The sequence below is a fragment of the Thamnophis elegans genome, chromosome 6 (assembly GCF_009769535.1).
Source record: "Thamnophis elegans isolate rThaEle1 chromosome 6, rThaEle1.pri, whole genome shotgun sequence".
Lineage (NCBI taxonomy): Eukaryota > Metazoa > Chordata > Lepidosauria > Squamata > Colubridae > Thamnophis > Thamnophis elegans.
In genome coordinates, this window is record NC_045546.1 from 65,315,310 (window position 1) to 65,338,330 (window position 23,021).

General features: G+C 39.7%; 1 protein-coding gene across 1 annotated transcript in view; it reads left to right on the forward strand.

The window, feature by feature from the left end:
- Nucleotides 1-23,021, forward strand: part of DMD (dystrophin) — a 1,161,901-nt gene that overhangs the window by 1,067,902 nt on the left and 70,978 nt on the right. Inside the window, 3 exon segments of the mRNA XM_032219839.1 lie at nucleotides 11,222-11,388; nucleotides 12,626-12,737; nucleotides 22,760-22,896. Coding sequence (XP_032075730.1) covers nucleotides 11,222-11,388; nucleotides 12,626-12,737; nucleotides 22,760-22,896 — 416 coding nt within the window.

Consider the following 23,021-nt stretch of genomic DNA (forward strand, 5'->3'; position numbering starts at 1 on the left):
AAAATCTTATTGAAATAAGCCACACAAGGAATGGTTTGTTTGATTATATGTGAGAATGGACACCATACACATACTATGGGTGCTTTCTGGAAATGCTCTCTTTCTAGGCGTATACCCCAGCAATTTGTTACCCAAGAGAAAAATCTCAGAGGCCTTTCAGGTTAATTGTAAATACCCATCCCCACACTCTTCCTGGTGAAAACTGGGTGGCACTCTACTTTTCAACTTACAGCTATGGTGAATTTTTTGACTCCTACAGAAGGGCTCCAGACAACTCTGATTTTCCTGTTGACATCGTGAGGTATTTAGAACTGCAGGCTAAGAAGTACACATAACAAACTCTCCAACTGCAGCACCCCCTGGCAATAACCTGTGGACAGCATTGTTTGTTTTATCTAATTAAACACATGAGAGGATTACCTTACAAAGTTATTTTAGAAATCTTTGAAAAAGATGCCAAAAACGATCAAATGGTGAAACAGTTTGTAGTAAATGTGAAGCCTGGAAGTAGTACTGGGATGTGTAACCGCTACCAATGTATGTAAACATGTATGGTACATTATAAAATAAACACAAAATGTTAAAAGCATTGCATGTTTTAAAATGTTTTATTCATTCACAATTGGAGCCAGTCACCAAAATTTAGAACATTTTTAGGATCTGACATAGACCTTACACCAGGTGCAGACATAGCAGAGGTTGATTTTGTAGAACTTACAACCTTAAAAGTACCTGCCTCTTTCAGCTTTTCAAGTTGCTCTTTAACAGTGTTAGAACCTAGTAAGACCGTTGGAAAGGTCATCTCTGCCATAGCTGACATAAACTCATTCCAACCCATAGGATAATATTTCGCAGTACAAGAACGGTGTTGAGAAACCCCTTTGACCAGGTCTAAAATGTTAGTACCAGGAACTATTGTATCCTTGTATAAAATGGTTCCGTAATTATCCCACTCCAAAATGTCTTGATGCTGTTTCATTTTGTTCAACAAAAGAGAGGCATTTTTCTTGTAATGCATGCTTGCCTCCTCTAATATCTCCTGTGTTGTTGGATCCGGAGGCGAGAGCGGTGGTGCAGGATCTGGTACAACAGGATTTTGTTTAAGCGTTTCTGGAGATTGAATAAGCTTCAGAAAGTCCTTCTCAGAGTCATATTGTCTTGTCAGCCTTAGAAATCTCTGCAGTACGGAGTTGTACAGTTTTATCTTGTCATCTTCACTTATATCCTATCTTTGAAGAATGATCCTCATGTCATCATCCAAACGACTAACAGCAGTAGTGCCTATTGTAGGCATTCAACTATGTAACTGTTCCATGGTGTGTGATGCCTTGACACCAAATACATTTTCTCTGTGTGTTCCATGTTTATCGGATGAATAGATTAGTCAGCAATGGTATAGCTGCCGCCAGTAGGGGACCTGAACCGGGAGGCCCTCACAACAGTCACTTGCGCCCTTGTGACCTCTAGACTGGACTACTGCAACGTGCTCTACATGGGGCAGCCCTTGAAGAGCATTCGGCGACTCCAGCTTGTCCAGAATGCAGCCGCGCGAGCGATCGTGGGTGCACCTCGGTTCACCCACGTAACACCTATCCTCCGCGAGCTGCACTGGCTGCCTATTGGTCTCCGGATACACTTCAAGGCGCTAGTCGTCACTTATAAAGCCCTTCATGGTATTGGACCTGGGTACTTGAGAGACCGCCTGCTGCCAATTACCTCCACTAGACCAATTAGATCCCACAGATTAGGCCTCCTCCGAATTCCATCCGCCGGCCAGTGTCGACTGGCGACTACCCGGAGGAGAGCCTTCTCTGTGGCTGCTCCGACCCTCTGGAACGAACTCCCCGTGGAGATTCGAACCCTCACCACCCTCCAGGCCTTCCGCAAAGCCCTTAAAACCTGGCTGTTCTGACAGGCCTGGGGCTAAAGAACCGTTGCCCCTGTCTCAAATGGTATGACTGCTGTGTGTTTTAAACCATGTATGTTTTGTGTCATTTTTAATTTTGTTTGTATCCCCCCTTCCCTGGTTTGAGTTGTGAGCCGCCCTGAGTCCCCTTCGGGGAAAAAGGGCGGCATATAAATAAAATCAACAACAACAACAACAGTAATGGCCCTATAAAACCACCTGACTGAGGAATAATCTGTTTCTTCTTTTTCAGGGAGAGCTTACTATCACTCAGCTTTTTAATAGTTTTTCTTTCTCTTTAAATTTTGATATTGTGAAAGTTTCAGAGGCAGGCTACTTTTTAAAGTGTTCAGAACTATTATAGCAATGGCCCCATCAGGTCATTAGCATTGCATAAGATGGCCTTTCTATGTTTTGTACTGGCCTTTACTAAGATTTTTAAAATCCTCCAATTTCTGCGCACCCTCACAGACATCCTGGATGAACTGGTGCCCCCCAGATATGGCGGTTACTTTTTATTCTTCTTTTTAATAGTGTAAACTACCAGCCATTTAGGCGGATAGAGACCAGTTCTCAGCCTAAAGTTTTCTGGAGTAGTGGCAACCAGATCAACTAAAAGATAACTCTGGGGATTGCTAGTGGTGTCTTGGAACACTTCTAAAAAGAACCTCATGTTAGACGGGTACATTTGGCGTGCCAGTGTGACCACTTGCATCTGTTCATGCGGGCATCAGAATAACACCAAATATTTTGTGCTTAGAGTTATTGTTCTCATTTTCTTACCTTGAAAAAATAGGTTTTGAAGTATGAGAATAATGCTAAGGTTTTTGTGATGAGCATACTGTGTAAAAGCTTTCTCTATTTGCTTGCTGTCACCAGTGGAGGCCATGAGATCATCTACCACTGCTAAATTGGTTTGATTTGGCGGAAACAAGTCAATATCTTCAAAAGAGTGAGGAAGACCCTCCATAAATTTAATATTAGGAAATTTATTAAGCAATTCTTTGTACAGAGGTTGCCAACAGTGATAAAACCATATAATGTTTTGAGGCATTTCAGATAATATATGTTCACTGTGTTCTAGCATTTGTTTTATAAAATAAGATTTTCCAGAATGGATGGTCCGCTTATAATACATAGGAAAGGATGTACAAACTGTGCATTGCTTTTCATCATACTTAATAGCTGTAAGGTAGCATACAATAATCCTCTGTATTGAAAACCCTTTCATTATAGACAACTTTTAGAATTTTCCTGAGCACCCGTGTTTCCAGAGCCGACTGCTTTTTAATCCTAACAATTCCAGGCTGCTGTACTCTGATCTCTTTCTTTTCCTCACCCCATTATGCAATACTCATCAATCAGATTTTTTAGGCTTTCACAGTTAACCTTTACACAGTTGGCACTATTTAACGTTAGACCCTTCACTTTTAACACAGTTGCCCCATTTGACAAAGCATACATGTAGGTTATTGGACCAACAGCCACAAACTCGGTGATTGAAGTTTTTGAAGGAATCTCACTCATCAGCTATCCTAAATAACCGCATAATGAAGGTGAACACGCTCACTCTCTGCTAATAAAAATCACAGAATTGGTATTATGATAGAGACATCTGCCCCCATGCAATCCAATAATCTATATAATTCTAACCGTGCATAAGCAGTTGTAAAACTGGCAATGAACACATTTGTACAAGTTGACTTAGTAGGTTGATTTTTGGTGGTTTTCCATGTTACAACGGCTGCTTCATCACTCACAAATTCACAGGAGGACACTTCATAATAGAGAACAAAAAGATACTTAAATAAGTCCTCAGGCTTTTTCACCACCGAGCTTGTCATCTGATTGATACTCTGGCCACATTTACCCCACAAAGAGTTTAAAAACAGTTTAGCAATCTGTCTTTTAGCAGGATTGACTTAAATATGTTCTCTGCGTAAGTGGACCCCCTCTTTTCATAATCACGAACATAACGCTCTTTATCTTCCTCTGTTTTGCACCAATCGGGATAACCACTAGTCTCCTGTTTTTGATGGAGATGCATGTTAATATAGCCTGACTACAAGTTTTTTGTCTTCCTTTGAAAATGCCAAACTTCACAGATTTCTGCAATTCTATAGCCTTTCTCCACAGCTACATTCAATTCTAGTCTTCGTTATTGTGGAGACACTGCATGACTTATTGCTTTTCTGTACAGGTTGCACATAAACTAAACATTAATTCCCCCAACCCACCCACCTCCAACTTATGTGGCAGTACTGGAAAGTATAGATCCCTCGATGTGTACACTTTTGCAAATCCAAAATACTGTTTTATAGCCTCAAAACTTTGGTATATGATTTCTGGGTGATCTATTTGGGTACACCTTGTTCTTGTTCACAAAGGGATATAAACTTGTAAAATCATAATATAAGATTTGTTCCCCCAGCTTTGGTTTTTAGTACAAACGTGGCATTTGTTCTTACCCCCCCCCCAACAAAAAAGCATCTCGAATTCAAGGGAGCTGGGAATTTACTATCTGATAGAAATCACTTCAAGTCCTCATCATTCTTCAACATGTTGTTCCATTCATGTTCCCAGATGCTGCGTACTACAAAGCCTAAACTATGCAGGTAATCTTTTCTAGTCTTAGTGCGAGAATGCCATAGGTTGAATCAAGCAGACTATTCAAGTCCTGGGATTTGTAGCATATAGGGCAACCGTGAAAAAAACCCCATAAAATTCAAACACCGTTTATGACAGCAAAACCATCCAATAAGTAAATGCCTACTTGCTTTTCACCGCCTTGCAGAGCATGTTGGATGTTGATCCCTTCAGTATGTTCTATATACATCAACCACTGTATAGAGCAAGCAGAAAAGCTTTTCTTGCTCTTCTGTTAATTATCTGGAAGGGCTAGTACTATGGTATCCTTCTTCAAAAACATGAACCGATACTGTGCCATACAAATAAACTCTAAGGTTACATACTGGAAAGGGTCAATGCAGCGAGTTTCTCTCTCTTCAAGAATATTTCCTCTCCTCCCTCTGAAAAAATATCTACCTGTCATTTCCATCACTTGTTCCCTAAACCTATTACAGGCCTCTCTCAGTATCTTAACATCTTGTTTGCAGTCGTATGCAAGATCTTTTTTGAGGTTAAACACTGTACCTTTATTAGCAGCATGCCATTTCTCAAATTCTTCTCTCTCACCAGGCATCATGGTTTCAGGAATACTTGGCATCTGGCAAAGTTCCAACATAATGTTGGTTCTCTACAGTGTTGAACAAATGAGGAAAATAACCCTTGGATCCTTGAAAACCCATAGCTTTGGGCATTTTACTCAATTTCATGGGTAAAAAAGAAAGGCTGTCGATAATACATATGTGAAAGATAGGCAGGGTTATGCGTAACAGTTTACCTCCCTGAGTTAAGAGTTGTACCTTCACTTTTTCACAAATCAACTGCCTGAGGATTAGGTAACCGTCATAATGCTTGGAGTTGTGTGCTATGAATGTGGAACCTCCAAACTTAGGCTGCACAAATGTTTTCACAAATTCCTCCAAACACTTATCACCGTACCATTCCCATTTCCTAACATCCCCAGCATCCAGCATGTCTATAGCGTACACATAATTCGGTATGTGTGTCCCTGTTTCTTGACAACATTCAAAATCATATCAATGTACCTTTTACCAATATTCAGCTTAAAAATCCTTTTAAAAAAACAAGTGATCTGTACTTTGGTATCACACTGTTCACACTTTGCCTTCTTACATTTGTCATGTGGGGCAGGCACATAGACGCCACACCTGGAACAAAATACATTAGCCTCGCAAATAATTTTTCCTTCCAAAGCCAACCATTCATGCCTTTCAAAACACGGCGTAGACCAGCAAAGCAATTTGCATGTACAGTATCTTACTGTACGTGGTTCTTGGGACCCACATTCGTCTGACTCAGCATGCTGGTGTGAACTTTGCCACAAGACAAATTGCTAATTTGACCAAACCTACCACCATTATTGAGGTGAACGGTGATACAATTACCATCAAAACCCAGAGCACTTTCAAGAATACGGAGATCAATTGCAAAGTGGGAGAAGAATTTGATGAGACAACAGCAGATGGCAGGAATGTGAAGGCGGGATGGCCGCCGGCTTTCTTCGCTCCAGTCTGGTTGAGCAAAAAACGCCAGAGAAAACGGGCAACTCAGCTCGGAGCCATGCGGGACGAGGTCCTACCAGCTGAGCACAATCCAGTGGACTTGAACAGGTGGTATTCTGGAGAGTCGCCGCTGTCGGACGGCCGCTGGTCCACGCGGCCGCCCAGAATAACTTACAATGCTCTGCGGCAAAAATGACGGAAATGGCACCACGCTGAAGGCGCCGTTCCCGGTGTTTCATGGGCCTAGTCTTGTTTTTCTTTCTGACTGGGAGGAGCTCTGGAGTTTATCGGACTGCTGGAGTACTATCGCTATCAAAGAGGAGGTGGGTGATTTGGAACGGCGCTGGACGAGGCCAGGCAGCTGGCCTGTTTACCGCTGCCACGGCCTCCTTAGGCGCCCACTCCCTCTGCTTCGGCGGTTTACATTGCTCGGCGTTCCTGGCATTTCCTGACATCTTTATGCCCCCGCTTTTGGGATTTTCGGACTGTGCTGGCCTGTTTCAGAGAGGGGGTAGTCAGCTTGGTATGGCGCTGTATGAGATCAGGCAGCTGGCCTTGTTGCCACTGCCACAGCCCTTCGGACGCCCCCCCTCCTCCGTCCCACTTGACTCGGCCTTTCCCTGTGGTGCGGCCTCTCCTCTGTTTGCCCTCATGCCTATGGGGCCTTTTGTCATCTGGCTTCCCTGCTCACGGCTGCTGGACTTTGGACTGATCTCATTCGATGTGACTTTTTTTTTTTTTTACATATTCTGCATATTGTCATCGTTTGGCAGTTGACAGAATTGACAATAAAAAAGCTTAATCGCCAGGTCACATTTATTCTCAATGTTAATTTTTTTACAAAGTTACCTAACTCCACGGATCCTCTTTGCAGGTTCTAGTGCCATTTTGACAACAAATAAATCATTAATTGGCTCTTCATTATAACCACTTTTATTATTCCCTACATCAATCTCCATATTGTTATTAAAAGAGGTATAAGCTTTAAACAGTTAAATCGCACACCCCTCTGCAGAGAGCCTCTTTTATCAGTTCGTGAACAGCAGACTGCGCCAGGGACGGGCCCAAACATGCCTTAAAGTCATCGCACGTGCTATCACAAACATCGCACACATGGTGATTTTCTTTGCAAATATAGTATTTTATTTTTTACATCTCTGTATTGTAAAATAATAACAGTCCAAAATCAAAGTCTTGCTCAAATTCCTTGCCTTACAACTGCAAACAGGGGCCTTACTTTGCTTTGATTTTGCAGTTTACTTCCTACTCTGTGTAAAAAAGCTGACAGTTTTGGAAAACTATAGTTTTTTTTTTTTTACATTGCTTTCTTACTTTGCATTGATATTGCTTTTTACTTCCTGTTCTGTGTAAAAAGCTGACACTTTTGGGAGACTGTCATTCTCATGCTGACAGCTACCCCCGTCAGAAAATGCTTCGTCATTCATTTTGCTTCTGGCATTGGGAAGGCATCCTGGAAGGTTTAGGAGAATACATGTGCTCGGTCCGTCAATCATTTTCTTTCAGTCAATGGGAGGCGACTGTGAAGGAGAGCAACGTCATTGGCTGCTGCTGTCAAACTCCACTCTACAAATACAAACCAATGAGAAGGCCCTCTGGTTAATAAGTGCTATGTCACAATTATTCAAACTGAAAGGAATTGTAGGTCAGGTAGGTCTGGCATGTTTGTTGTTACAGCACATCTGTGTGAAAGGCCATGTGTGTCACAGTGGGTAGGTGTGTTTTTTGAACTGTACTACCTGGTTTGGCTCACAATAATGTTAAAGTACTTCCTGTAAAAAGGGTTTGAGGTTCAGGGAGGGATGGTGGATATGACGTTATAAGGGGAGATGAGAGTGAAGGTAGAAAGCATGGGGATGGTGGGGGGTGATGTCATAAAAGTGAAGGGGCTACACCAGGGGCAGGTTGCTCCCGGTTCGCACCGGTATGCCAGAAGGAGTTCATCAACTTTACCGTACCTTTTAGAACCCCTTCGTCTGATGGGACAATACCGGAATGCTCTCTCCCTGCCCATCTGGTCGCCGCTCGCTCACTCCCCCTGCCTGTCCGTACCAAGCTTGCCCAGCCCATTGCTCACTGATTGGGTGGCTCACCAATCGTCTCACCTCTGAGAGGCAGTGGGGAGGGATTTCTCACACACCTTCTTTCTCCGAATTGCCCGAATGTGTGAAAGAAGGAAGCTGCAGTCTCATTTGCCTCGGCTACGCTATCTCCTTTTGCTCTCTATGTGCCTCATTCACTCATTCGGGCAGCAGAGAACGAAAGGAGATAGCGTAGCTGAGGCAAATGAGCCTGCAGCAGCCTGCAATCAAACTAGACTGGAGAGGGAGAGCATGAGCGAGCACTGAGGAGACTACAGGAGGGAAGCCAGGCAAAGGGGCATGCTGTAGTACACACACTTTCCCCCAGCCCTGTTCTTTTGGCTCCAATCTGCTCTCCTCCCACTTCTCTTCCTTTCCTCTCACCCCAGCCTGCCAGCAGGAGGTGAGTGCGTGGGCTTTATTGCATTCCAGGCATTTTCCACCCAGACAGCACCATACTGCATTTGTAATGGGGGAGGTGTTTGGGGAAGGCAGCGGGGGAGTGGGGGGGTGGCAGAGGAGCTGCTTTCAAGCCATTGGGAGAGATATCCAATCCAACTTCTGTCCTGCGCTGCATTTGCGAGAGAGGGAGAAGGAAGGGGGTAGGACTGATATAGCCAATCCAACTTATGTGTGTGTGTGTTCATTTGAGAGAGAGATGGGGGGGAAGGGGTAGGAGAAATATATCCTATCCATCATCTCTGTGTGTGTGCTGCGTTTGAGAGGGGGGAGGAAAAATATACCCAATCCAACTTCTGTGTGTGTGCGCTGCGTGAGAAAGAAAGAGAGAGGGAAGGGGGTAGGAGTTATATTCTCAATCCAACTTCTGTGTATGCGCGCTGCGTTTGAGAGAGAGAGACAGAGAGGGTAGAGGGTAGGAGAAATATACCCAATCCAACTTGTGTGTGTGTGTGTTTGGAAGAGTGAGAGAAGGGGGGAGGGACGGAGAGGGAAGAGGGGGAGAAAGAAAAAGGAAACTTCTTTCACAAAGGAGAAAAACAAATGCTGTCACTTTAAATTGGATCTGAGCATGCCTTGCTGTGGAATTCTGGGAGTTGAAGTCCACAAGTCTCAATGCCTTTAAATTGAAGCTGGTTATATGTTAATTGGTGTTATGTTTTTGAAGTATTGGGGTTTGTGCAATATGGGCTTTGTGTTTCTAAAAGGGCTTGGATGATTCCCTGCTTGTGAATGGAGCCAAACTTTCTCTAGGGTCATTATCTCTATCTGGTAGGTATGTGGAATGAGCCTCAGTCAGGTGTCTTTGTTAGCAGAAAGAAAGAAAAACAGCGCAGCAATGTAGGGCTGGAAGGCTACTCGGAGATCATCTAGTCCAACCCCTTGCTGCAGCAGGAAACCTTACATTGTCTGGATTATTTGGTCCCTCTAACAGAGAGGAAAATTGCCAGAAAGGAGGAGTTTACTAGGACAAGGCTGCCATGCAGAGGAAGGCAGAGATAGTCCTTGACTTATGACTACAATTGAGCCCAAAATTTTGATTGCTAAGCAAGAGCCTTGTTAAGTGAGCTTCACCACATTTCACCCAATCCATGACATCTCCTGGTGAGTGACATCAAGTTGGCTACCCGGTCACATGACTCCCAAGCCACTCCCTCCTGGTTACATGACTGCCAAGCCACTCCCACCCAGTCACACAACTGCCAAGCCACTCCCACCCGGTCACATGATCACCGAGCCACTCCCACCGCAGTCACATGACCGCCAAGCCACTCCTACAAAACAGGCCACACCTAGTAAATTTTTCTAAAAAAAATTGAAACCCACCACTGGGCTACACTGTAAACAAAACACATCACAAAAGGGGGTGGAACTACAATATAAAACATGTCACAAAAGGGCAGGGTTACAACAGAAACAAAACAATGGGGCGGGACTAAAAGGTGTCTAAATTTTGATATGTAGTATATACTACTGGAGTTGGACTAGAAGACCTACAAAGTCCCTTCCAACTCTTATTCTGTTCTGAATACAGCAGGAAAGAAGATTGAAACAGAATTGATATGGAAAACAATGAAAATTGAAAAAAAAAGGAATTTAGAATTACCCTAAGCCCTTCATCTGATCCCAAATGCTAATTTTAAATATTCCAACCTCCAATATTCCAAGACAAAGATTGAGAGAGAGACATTAACTTATCTATTCCCAAACCAGAACTCTTTTTGAGCTTTGTAGAACAAAATTTCATGAAAATGTTGGATGAAAGCATCTATGCATATCCACATCCCAAAGACTATATCATTGTATTCTTAAAATTATATATAATGTATATAAATGAAATGTATAAATGCATCTCAATCAAAATTCCAAATAATAGTCAAATTGTTTATCAAAAGATATACTATATTTTTTGGATTATAAGATGCTCCGGACTAAAAGATGCACCTAGCTTTTGGGGAGGAAGACAAGGGGAAAAAATCTGCCTCTCAGCATCCATCCGATATTCATGTGGCCTGTTCGCTGCAACCCACTTGTGACCCATTCGCCACCATGACCCGTTCTAGAACAGCTGATTGGTGTTGCACCAATCCCTCTCCGCCTCAATATTCGCTGTATAAGACTCACAGACATTTCCACCCACTTGGCAGGTGGGAGGGGAGTCTGTCTTATATTCTGAAAAATACAGTTGTCTTTTTTTTCCCCTGACAATGCATCTGTCAAGGTTCCAACTAATGAACTCCAGCAAATCAGAATTCAGAGTCTTGGTTCCTTCCCAAATGTCTTCTTTATTGAGTACATCATTTTGGCACAGCTTCAATGGAAAACCAAATCTAAATCTTTCCCACAGTTACAATATAAACTAGGAAATAATCCCATTCCAAGTATCACAGATCACATTGGCCAATTGGGTTAATTGGCAGGCTCTTCAGGCACTCCTTCCCCAACTTTATCTGTTGCTAGTAACAATGAGCTTGATTCTCATGAGAAAGCTCTTTGTTGTGTCTAGTATACATTCCAATCTCCTTCCCCTCTGTGTGGCAACTGAGGAACAGAAAAATGGCTGTTGCCAAGTTTGGTTCAAAGTTGACAGCATCGCTTTTCTCTCACAGGCAAATAACAAACCTGAAATTGAAGCAGCTCTTTTTCTGGATTGGATGAGACTTGAACCACAATCAATGGTATGGCTTCCGGTTTTACATAGAGTGGCAGCTGCTGAAACTGCCAAACATCAGGCCAAGTGCAACATCTGTAAAGAATGTCCAATTATTGGATTCAGGTAAAATGCTGAATTAATTAACGCTTTCATACCACTGAAACTATAATCATGAAATGTTATTCAGCATAGAAGTTTATAAGTTCAATAAACAGTGTAAAGAACAAATTGGTTTTTTATCAAATATATTTCTCTTTTTTAACTAATGCAGGAAACATTCTGCAAATTTCTTCCACATTGAAAATCTCAATTTTGTCTTTTTCCAAATTAAGTATTCAGAAATTGAACAAACAAGTTTATAAAAAAGTAAATTCCTTCTTCATTTTGAAATTGTGTTTGGATGCATAAAAATATATGTCGGTAGTCCTCAATTTACAACTATAATATTGAGCCCAAAATTTATGTTGCTAAATGACAATTATGTGAGTTTTGCCCTATTTTATGACCTTTCTTGCCATAGTTAAGTGAATTGCTGAAGATGTTAAGCTAGTAAAACTGTTCTTAAGTGAATCTCGCTTCTGTATTAACTTTGCTTTCCAGAAGGTCTCAGAAGATAATCAGATGAGCCCAGGATATGGCAACCATCATAAATATGAGTCAGTTGCCAAGCAGCTGAATTTTGATCACATGACCATAGTGATTTGCAACAATCATAAGTGTGAAAAATCTCATAAGTCACTTTTTTCAGTGTGGTTGTAACTTTGAATAGTCCCTAAACAAATAGGACTACCTCTGTGCACAATTAAGCTACTTTTGAATAGTAACAGTATGGATAATACTGGCTTCATTATTTTGAATGATGCCCAGTTTATTACCAGGTGAGGGCTTGTAGAATAGATACAACCTGTTCTCATAACAGTGCATCCAGTAAATTTTTTGACTGATTTTGAAATCGGCTGCAACTTCTGACTTTTTAAAGCTACAGTGTTAATCATTTTGATTATTTCAATGCAGTGAATCCCTCTAACACTGAAGTCCTGCTATGACAAACAGCATATCTGATTAGTTGATAACCAATCTATTACTGCTTTTGGTCAACCCAAGTTCTTTGATATTTGAATGAAATATATGTTTATATGCTATGCATAATTTTTAAAAAATCAAAAAACAAAAATGGTTTAAGAGTTTTCACAGTATTTTTCCAGTGTTCTCAGTTTTTGTAAATGGATCTCTTATAGTTAATTTTGTGCTGCTGATTAAAATGGTATCATATGAAGCTCTAATATGATAGTCTTCAAGCTTACACCTAAACATAGTTTATTCTTAAATTTGTAAATGACATTTTTTCCTTCTCTTTCAGATACAGAAGCTTAAAGCACTTTAACTATGATATCTGCCAAAGCTGCTTCTTTTCTGGCCGAGTTGCAAAAGGTCATAAGATGCACTATCCAATGGTGGAATATTGTACACCAGTAAGTAATGATCACAGTGGTTGTAATATAGATCATGAATGAAGCACAGTATTTGTATTTATATAGGTAAATTAGTAAGATTGAGTAAAGAATTGTTGAGGAAAAGTAAACAATCTATGCATATTTGGATGGAAAACATGTCTTTTGTACAAACAAAATGGAGATCATAATAGTTTTTTGTTCATGTATTACTTTTCATATACTGTATATTGTTTGAAATTATATACTAGTGAAGTTAAGATTCATTGCTAAAATTAATTTTAGATATTGTTCAGTCAGATCTGAATATTTCCAAAATATATGTTTGCACCGTAAAAGAATCCTCATCATATGATAAAATTACTATCAAATTTTGCATGCAGTTGTTATAATTAATCCATCATATAATGGTTGTAATAATTGGTTGAATATGCTGGGTTTAGGAGAGATATCAATGTTTCGAATGATTTCAGTGTTTGATATGTTTGGCAACAAACAGCCTGGATTCTGTATTTTAAAAAATGGCTTAGGGTCATAAACTGCTTGAAAGCTGCTAATTTAAGACATGCTTCAGATGAAAAGAAAAAATTAAAAAGCATTTTAAATATTTCAGTTTATACAGATATACCACAAGGGACATACCTTATCTTATTAACTTTAGCTATAATCTTTCAAATATAGCCTAAAAATAAAAATAAGTAGAACGAGACAAGGGGTGTATCCTTTCATGTTGTCTTCCCCAGTTAAGATTACATAATAATAGTTCTGTTAAGCATATCCAAAAGAGGATGTGAAATAGACATGTTTGAACAAGTTTTCATTCTTACAATCTGGCAGAGAAAATTGTTAATTCTCCTAATGTTAATGTGCAGTTCTACTTTCTTCCATTCTGTAATTAGATGTTATTTCTACTTGCCTAGTAAGAAAAGATGATATTAAAAATCAATATGACCTATAAATGGTATTTGTTCTGCTTGCGCATGTGTGTGTACATGTATGAAATTAAGAATAGTGTGTCATATTGGTTACTAGTTTCAAAATTGTGTGCGTACCGAACCGGCAGTAATGCCAGCAGAAACCCACGCCTGCACCTTTTGTCTTGTGAAATTTGAGGTTGGCAGTTCATCTCCTTTGTGTGTTTTCAACAATGTTTCTATCTGTTAGCAGAGTGAAGGATAATCCCCAGATATTTGAAACAACAACTTGCTCAATTTATCCTCCAGATATAGCTCTTTGGTCTTTTGAAAAATGCCACAGTTTTGATTTTAGGATAGTTTGAGTACTAGATGGTCTTCTCTACTGTGGTACTCTTATTGCTCTAGAGCACTTTTAAGGCCACTAGGTGTTTTGAAAATAATGTTGCATCATGTGCATAAAGTAAAGCAGAGATTGGTCTTGCAGCAAGTTTGAGGAGTGAAACTTGTGTTGAGGAGTTGATATAAAAATTAAACAGGAGTGGGATCAATATGCATCCTCTATATTAGACACTGATCAATGATAATCAGCTTTTTCCAAAGCCATCTTGCTCCTCTGCAAGAATATTTTCTTGTTCCAGCAAGTTTGGGATTTCTGTTGTAAGTGTCTTGTGACGAGTTATTGATTTTGTTGAGGAAGCTGATTGGTTTATAGCTGGTAGGATCATCCTTTTTCCTTTTTTATATCAGGGCACTGATTGCAGATCCCTGATCTTTTGGAGCTCAGTAATGGGTATGTAGATAAAGAGTAGGGCCAGAGTGGGGCCAAGAAGTTCAAATTGTTTTTTTTTAATATTTTTTTATTTTTTATTTTCAAAACAAACACAACACATCCTTCTTTACATGCTGTAGAAAGCGTATCAGTTGGTTACAAAAAGACTTTCGTGCATCACTTCCACAGTCAACAAACATAATTCATATTAACTCAAGTATTTTAACTCAGATATTTATACGTTACCATCATCATATCTCCATTTTCATTTAACTATAATTGTTTAAAGGTCCATCATAAAATATACTAAGATTTAATACATAACCACATACTGGCCTTTCATTTACTATTTTTAAAATCCTCCATTAACGCTAAATCCTTATGTCCTATTCTAGCTAAACATCCATAATATTTAATAACAAATTTTTCTAATCCTCCTTTCCAAATCACTGTTTACAATTTATATCCAGTTTCCTTATGTTATACCCATATCTATATATACGTTGTTTTCCTTATCCCTCCTTTATTTAACTATATCCTGTGTCATCACATTTCCCCCCTAATAATCAAGACTTTAACTGTATCTAACTTAATTCTTTTTTATTAACCTAATCTTCCTTTCATGGGTACCATTCAATATTTATATCCAATTATTACTCATCATGACACTACACATTGTATATATTAGTAACATTATCAATTATTTATTTAACTATATCTATTGTCACTAAATTTCACTAAGTTTAACTAGTTTTAAATTGTATTCTTCCATCTATCAACCTGTATCTTTCCAGTAGCAAAACTGTTCTGCCCCCCCCCCCTCCGTCCAGTAACGAATGCCGAGACAAGCTTAAATGAGAATGTCCTTTAATAACAAGTTCAGACTCTCAGTGGCTGAAAGCCAAGTAAACAAACAGATAGGGATGGCTCCTGCTGGGCCACAACACAAAACAGTCTCATATCTTCTGCCATTTGTGGTGTCAATTCTCTAATCATTTCCTTAATCAACTTTGTATGGAGTCCTTTCAGCTTGCTTATAAAATCTCTCATGTAATTTTGATGCCCTTCTTCTGTTTCTTTAATCAGCTTATCTTTGATTGTCAGTAGTGTTATCAATGATATTGCTAATAAAATTTCTCTCTTTAAATCCATAAATTCTTTGTTTTTTTTCTTCTGTATCTTGCCATCAGGGGTAGATTTCCCCTCCATTTAATTCCTCTCAGTATTCCACTCTTTCCATTTTCAGAGACAAACCAATCACCATAAATATCAGCAAATTTAATTTCTTAATTAAATTCTTTAATTTCTTTATATTCATTTTCCACTTTGATTTTTTGGGTTTTAACCACCACGTTTTCCAATTGATAAATAACTTCTTCATCATATTTTGCTGTTAGATGCTCTAAGTCTTCCAGCTTCTTCTCTATCCTCTCATATGTATTTGGTAATTTCTGAAAATATATTTTGCAGACTTAAGGTTTCTTTCTACTGTTGAAATCGTGCCATTATCTCCAGCTAACAAACACAGCTGCTCTAGCTTGGAAGGTTAATAAGATTTTATTTATTTACTTAGTAAAATTTATTTATGTATTTATTTATTTATTTATTTAGTAAATTTATAGGCCGCCCAATCTCAAACGGGCGGCTTACAAAGCGAAAAGAAAATAAATTAATAAAAAATAAAGGAAACAAGTTAAAAACATCACACATGCACCAATCTGATTGGGGCTGGACCTCAGCAATGAGGTCAACAGCCCCAGGCCTGCCGGAATAGCCAGGTTTTAACAGCTTTTCGGAAGACCATGAGAGTGGGCAAGGTCCGGATCTCTGGGGGTAGCTCATTCCAAAGGGTCGGAGCAACCACAGAGAAGGCTCTCCTCTGGGGAGCCGCCAGCCGACATTGTCTGGCTGACGGCATCTGAAGGAGGCCCACCCTGTGGGATCTCACCGGCCATTGGGAGGTATGTGGCAGTAGGCGGTCTCGCAGGTACCCTGGTCCTAAGCCATGTAGGGCTCTAAAGGTGATAACCAGCACCTTGAATTTTGTCCGGAGACCAATAGGAAGCCAGTACAGCTCGCGGAGGATAGGTGTAATGTGGGTGTACCTTGGTACACCCAATATCGCTTGTGCGGCTGCGTTCTGGACTAGTTGCAGTCTCCGAACGCTTTTCAGGGGCAGCCCCATGTAGAGCGCATTACAGTAGTCAAGGCTTGAGGTGACGAGGGCGTGAGTGACCGTTTGAAGTGCCTCCCGATCCAAATAGGGCCGCAACTGATGCACCAGGTGAACCTGGGCAAAGGCTCCCCTGGTCACAGCCGACAGATGGTGTTCCAATGTCAGTTGTGGATCCAGGAGGACCCCCAAGTTGCAGGCCCTCTCTTAGGGGTGTAAATTCTCACCCCTCAGGATTAAGGATGGACTATCTGGACTGTCCTTCGGGGGCAGCATCCACAACCACTCAGTCTTGTCAGGATTGAGTGCAAGTTTGTTCACTCCCATCCAGACCCTGACAGCTTCCAGGTATCGGCACATCATGCCCGCCACTACACTGAGCTGGCACGGGGCAGAGAGATTAAGCATAGATTCACAATAATGTTTTATTTTCACTTTTCTCTGGTTAAACATATACTTCAAAGGGACATCTGTATGCTTTCCTTCTTATTACTCTCTATAAACAAGCAATGAGACCTTGGAGTGCCAAGCCAAGTAATCAGTGAGAAAAATAAGTTTTTCATTTCCAATAAACCTTCCAGCCTCCAAGTAGCAGTGTTATTGTTGCAATTTTCCTTGTTTCTTTTTGTATCTTTTTTGTATTTCAAGTTTTAAAAAAGTCCGATTCTTGAATGGGTTAGGAGAATACCCACATTAATGAAAGATGAGAATTTTAGTCCATAGGTTACAGAGAATAATAAAAGAAAAAAAATAGAAGAAAAAAACTTAATCCATTCATTTTAAAAGGCTTGCATAAATTCCATCCATGATGATAGCATTTAAAAATTAAGATAACCCGACTTCCTGGGGGCGTGGCCTGTTGCCGAGGAGGGCTCCACCGAGCTCCTCAGAGATCTGGTCTGTATATCTAAATAACATCATAGATAGCACCCCTTTTTGGCTAAGAAAGGGGCAGGGAGGGTAGCTCCGTAGACTAGGGTCTATTCGTAAGCCACAGCCTTTTTCTTTTTTTGGCTGTGGAAGAGATTAGATCCAGCCGAAGCGGAGCTTTTATCTCCGGCCAGTTCTTCTCAGCTGCCTTTTTTTTTTTTTGGCAGCCCCAGACAGGCTAGCCCCCCCCAGGACAAAACAAAGTTTTTTTCAAGCTAGATTTGATACGGGAGGGTACCACCCCTGTGAGATTTATGCTTTTATTACTATCTTAAATACCAGCACCATTCGTCTTAAAGACTTCTTTGTTTAAATAGACTTCAAAATGGCGATTTCTCTCCGTGGATGATTACTGGATGTACTTAGCCGGGCTTATCTTCCTGCAGACCGCTCCTTAACAAAATAAACTCTTTTTCTTTGGAAATAGAGGGGAGCGAAGCGCTGCTTACTTGTTTATTTATTATGGCACCCAGATCAAAGAAGCGTCTTGCTACAAATGTGTCTAAAGAATTTAAAGAATCTTTTTTGGAAATACAGCCTTTGTCTCCTACGCCCTCTACTGGAGAAGTTTTAACACAGGAATATCTCTTTAAAATTTTTGATGCCTTTAAGCAAGAACTTAAGGAATTTGTATTGCAACTTTATGATGATCTAAAATCTAAAGTTAATCAAATGAAGGCGAATACGTTTGCAGCCGTGTCTGCCCTGTCGGATTACTCTGCTGAAATAGAGAACAAATTGGAAAGTCTGGAGAAGGCTAATTTTGATTTGACTACCAATATTCAAATTTTACAAGAAAAAATTAGAAATAACGAAGAACAGCTTATGATGCTAAATTTTGATAGGAAGGCATTTTCAATAAGAGTCAGAGGATTCCGTGAAAAGGAGCAAGAGAATTTGAAACAGACCTTTGCTGAAGCCTTCAGCCATGCGCTGGGAAGCCCGGGACTTAACTTTGATTGGCAGATTCGGAAAATCTATCGCCAGAACTCATTGACAGCGGAACAGCGACAGCTCCCGAGGGATATAATTATACATTTCTCTACCAAAGAATCTAGAAACGCGATTGTGCAAAAGTTTCATAATAATAGTCTCCGAGTTGATGACCAGGACGTGATTGTCTTCAAAAATATACCTTCCCAGATGTTGAAAGCAAGAAGGGACTACACCTTTTTAACTAAAGAGCTTAGGAGTCAACAGATTCGATACAGATGGGAGGCCCCTGCCGGCATCACGGTTACATTTGAGAATCAAAGATTTCGTCTTAATTCTGTTTCAGAGGCTCAAGATTTCTATTGTAGGATTCTGAAGGCGGGACTTCCTGATGCGCTTGGAAGAGAGGAGAGACAAGCGGAAGGAGAAAGCAAACGGCTGGCCATGCGGCTGCAAGATGGAGGGGGTAGCCCCTCCTCCCTCGGAGAAGCAGAAGAACGCAGATCGAGAATTTAGATACTTCAAAAGACTTCCTAAAGTTGAGGACTGAATGGGGGTTTGAGACCTCTCTCCGGTAGAAAAAGTGGACTAATTTTTATCAGAAGGGAAAGCTGGGTGAAACTACTTTGAGCTAGATTCTAAAGTAACGTTAGCATAAATTTGATAGTGGTTAAAAGAATGCGGAATGATTTATGTTGTTTAAACTTTGTTAGATGGGACTATTTTAAAATAGAAGGTTAACTGACTCCTGCTGAAAGTATTATTTGAATATGATCCATGCTATTTAACTTTTATTTGAAGGGAAAGTTGGTTGTAATAGTTTTGAGTTACATTTCAAATAAACGCTAGTATAAATTTGATAGTGGTAAATATTAGACAAGCAAGAGATGAGGGTAAAATGCATGTGGAATGAACTACGTTATTTGAGGTAAATACCAGACAAGCAAGGGAAGAGGGCAAAATTTATGTTGTTTAAAGCTTATTAGAATAAGAAGCCGCTTGGGATTATTTTAAGATAACTGTAAAAAGAATGCGGAATGATTTGTGTTGTTTAAACTTTGTTAGAAGCGACTACCTTAAAATAGAAGGTTAACTGATTCTTGCTGAAAGTATTATTGGAATATGTGGAATGATTTATGCTACAAATCGCTCTGAGTTATATTTTAAACAAATGGTAGTATAAATTTGATAGTGGTAAATATCAGACAAGTGGGGGATGAGGGTAAAATACATGTGGAATGAACTAAGTTATTTAAATTCTATTAGAAGGGGAAGTCGGTTGGAATTATCTTAAGATAGAAATTGATTCCTGTGTAAAGTAATATCTGATCTACGCTGCTTAACTTTACTAAGAAGGGGAAATCTGGTTAGATTATTTTGAATTACTGTTTGAAAAAGGGGTAAAGAAAGATCACTTACGTTGTTTAAATTTTACTAGAAGGGAAAGTTTGATTACTTGTCTGTAAAGTTATATTTGAATATATGGCATGAACCACGTTGCTTAAATCTTATTGGAAGGGATCATAAGGTTTAGGAAGGGAACGGGAGAGCCTACAGAAGGTCGGGGTAAATAGCAAAGAAGTAAGAGATGAGAATAAAATATAGATAGAATGATTTATACTATTTAAGCATAGATAAAGATGGGGGGCTGAGATCAACACAAAGAGTGGTTTCTTTTTTTTTCTTTTTTCTCTTTTCTCTTTTCTTTTTTTCCTTTTTTTTTTTTTTTTTCTTTCTCTGCTTTTTTTTTTTTTTTTTTTGATATATTACTTTTATTTTTTAATCCATATGTATACAAGATATTTTAGATAGAAGGTAGTGCCAGGTGTGGGCCCTGGGAAGTCGGGAGGATTAGGGATGGGGATTGTGGGGGGTGGGGTGGGGGGTGTTAATATAGTTTTAATAAGAACAAGAATGTATTTATATACGGTGGTTCTTTTTTATTATTATTATTATTATTATTTTCCTTGGTTCATTTTACTTTTATCAGATCAAACAACACTCGAATAAAGGCATACACCAAGGAGGGAGGTAGAGGGAAGGAAGAGGGAGGAGTAAGGAAGGAGTAAGGGGAATGTAAGGAGTATGTAAGGAGGGTGTCTGGGGAGTAAGGGGAGAAGGAAGGTTTGAGGGGAAAGGGAAGTAGGAGGGGAGTGTTAGAGGGAGAAAGGAAAGTTGGAGGGGGTAGATGGGGTGTATGGAGGATGCAAGGGTTAGGTGGGGTTGTGAATGATGAGTTGTGTTTCCTTTTTATTTGTTCGTTTTATTCCCCTTTTCTTTTTTTTTCTTTTCTTATAGTAAATACCCTGTATATAAATGATTGCAAATGGAATGTGAAAATTGAATAAAATATTTTATACACAGAAAAAAAAAAAAAAAAATTAAGATAACCCACTGTCCAAAACCTTTCCAAATTTAATTCCACTACTTATTTCTTCTGTTCTCCAATTTAAATTAATTTTAAGTTTTTTATAGGCAGTCTCTTTTTAAAACAGTAAAAGTTTCTCACCAGCTGGAAATACTTTCTCTTTTCGTATCCTTCTGTTTTGGAGCCGCCCCGACTTTGTCGCCAACTTGAAGAACTTCTCTTGCATCGATCAGGGACTTTGCGATGTCCCTGAGGTCAGCAAGACATATTCTTCCTGTTCACCGTCTCTACAGGAGGGTTTAGGTCCGATTGGACCACCCAGCGGCAAAAGTATCGGCTATGGTCTCGGAGAATCGAGACCGCACGTTCGTATCATCGTGATGTTGGCTCCTCCTCCAAGTTCAAATTGTTTTTAATGATCTGTGGAGGGATAAGGTCTTCTCCTGGGGCTTGTCCTTGTCTTAGTTGAGCAACGAGATTCTTGGTCACTATCCATGGGTATCCACATTGGCAGATTTTCTATAGTTTGGTTAGACATTCACTTTTTGCAAAGGTGTCACGAATGGACCATTGTTTTCAGACCTTGATGTGATATGTCAGAATAGAGCTGAGTCTTTGGATTTGAGACCTTAAATGAAAGAGTTGTTCAGTTTAGTCATCACAAAGGAACTTGAGATATTAATGAGGTGTCCAAAAGATACTGGGTCTTACTTCAACAAAAGAGGGAAATAATTACTGTATCTTATTGGGAGTAGAGCTGGATGTTTGTTAGTTCACAAAGATATATAGAAACAGCTACATTACCTAAGCATCCTCTCTTCCATGTGTTGGTTGAAAGAACAGAAATCAATCAGGCAAGTTTGCACCATAATATTCTCTCATGCTAGATTGTGAAGTTGAAAACACAGATTATGGTTCATACTCTTCATTTCATTCTGCAGTGGACTGATTCTGAATGGAAAGAGAGAAAGATGTGTTTCTTTCCTTCGGTTAAAAAATATCTATTGTAAATCTAATAAGCATAATAGATAACAGTTCTTCCACTATAAAAATGGATAATTGTATTCCTTTTGTTCAGGTCTGCTTTTATTATGGCATAACAATCTTTTGTTATACATAAAGAACTATATGCTTTACAGGTATTTTGCTTGTTTGGTTGCAAAATTGTTTGTCAGTTTATTTACTTATCATGTAGAAAATTACAGAATATCATGGGTTTGACATACTTGTATTTTAACATTTGATATATTGTAATCTTGAAATCACAGGGTTTCTGTCTTGTAGAAAAAAATGGCTAAAAGCATAGAGCAGTGATGGTGAGTGCTGAAAAGGGAGTGCGTGCATACGCTCAGTTGTCAGGCCCACAACTCGGAAGAGGACCTGCCCAGAGCATGTGTGCCCAAAAATGCACTTCCGGTTCCAGCGTGCACATGCACGTCGGCCATCTATTCTTCCTGTTACTGGTGCACATGCACGCACGACCATCAGCTGGCTGGAGTGCATGCTCATGCAGGAAAACGGAAGACCAGCTCTTCCAGTTTCTGGCACTGCTGCATACATGAAGGCCAACTGATCATTGTGCACGTATGTGTGCCAGAAACCCAGAAGAGGAACGTGCAACACCACGTGTGCCAGACAACATGGCTTCGTGTGCCACTTCAGGCACATGTGGCATAGGTTCGTCATCAGTCATAGAGGAAAATCTTAATATTGAACTAAATGTTTCTTCGTACACATCATGTTCAGGAATGTTTTGCAAATTCTAAAATATATATTTGATAGTAAATTGTAAATCACCAGATTGTGAGATACTTCCAGTATGGAAATAATTAAAGTTTGTGGCCATCTAAAATGACTACGACACAGTTTATTGAAAAAATAGCAAAACTGATATAAAAAGTTTGCAAAAAAAAAAAACCTAATAAAATTCTATTGCTGAAATATTGCTTTTAGACTACTTCAGGGGAAGACGTCCGTGACTTTGCCAAGGTATTAAAAAATAAATTCCGAACCAAAAGATACTTTGCAAAACATCCAAGAATGGGTTATTTGCCTGTGCAAACAGTATTGGAAGGAGACAACATGGAAACGTGAGTGAAGAATATTAATAATTTCTCATTTGATAAGTTCTGAGCTTCCCAATTATCACTGCTCCCTATATTTCCTGACTACATTACTTCTTTTTCATTTCTTTCATATTTGTTTATTTTTATTG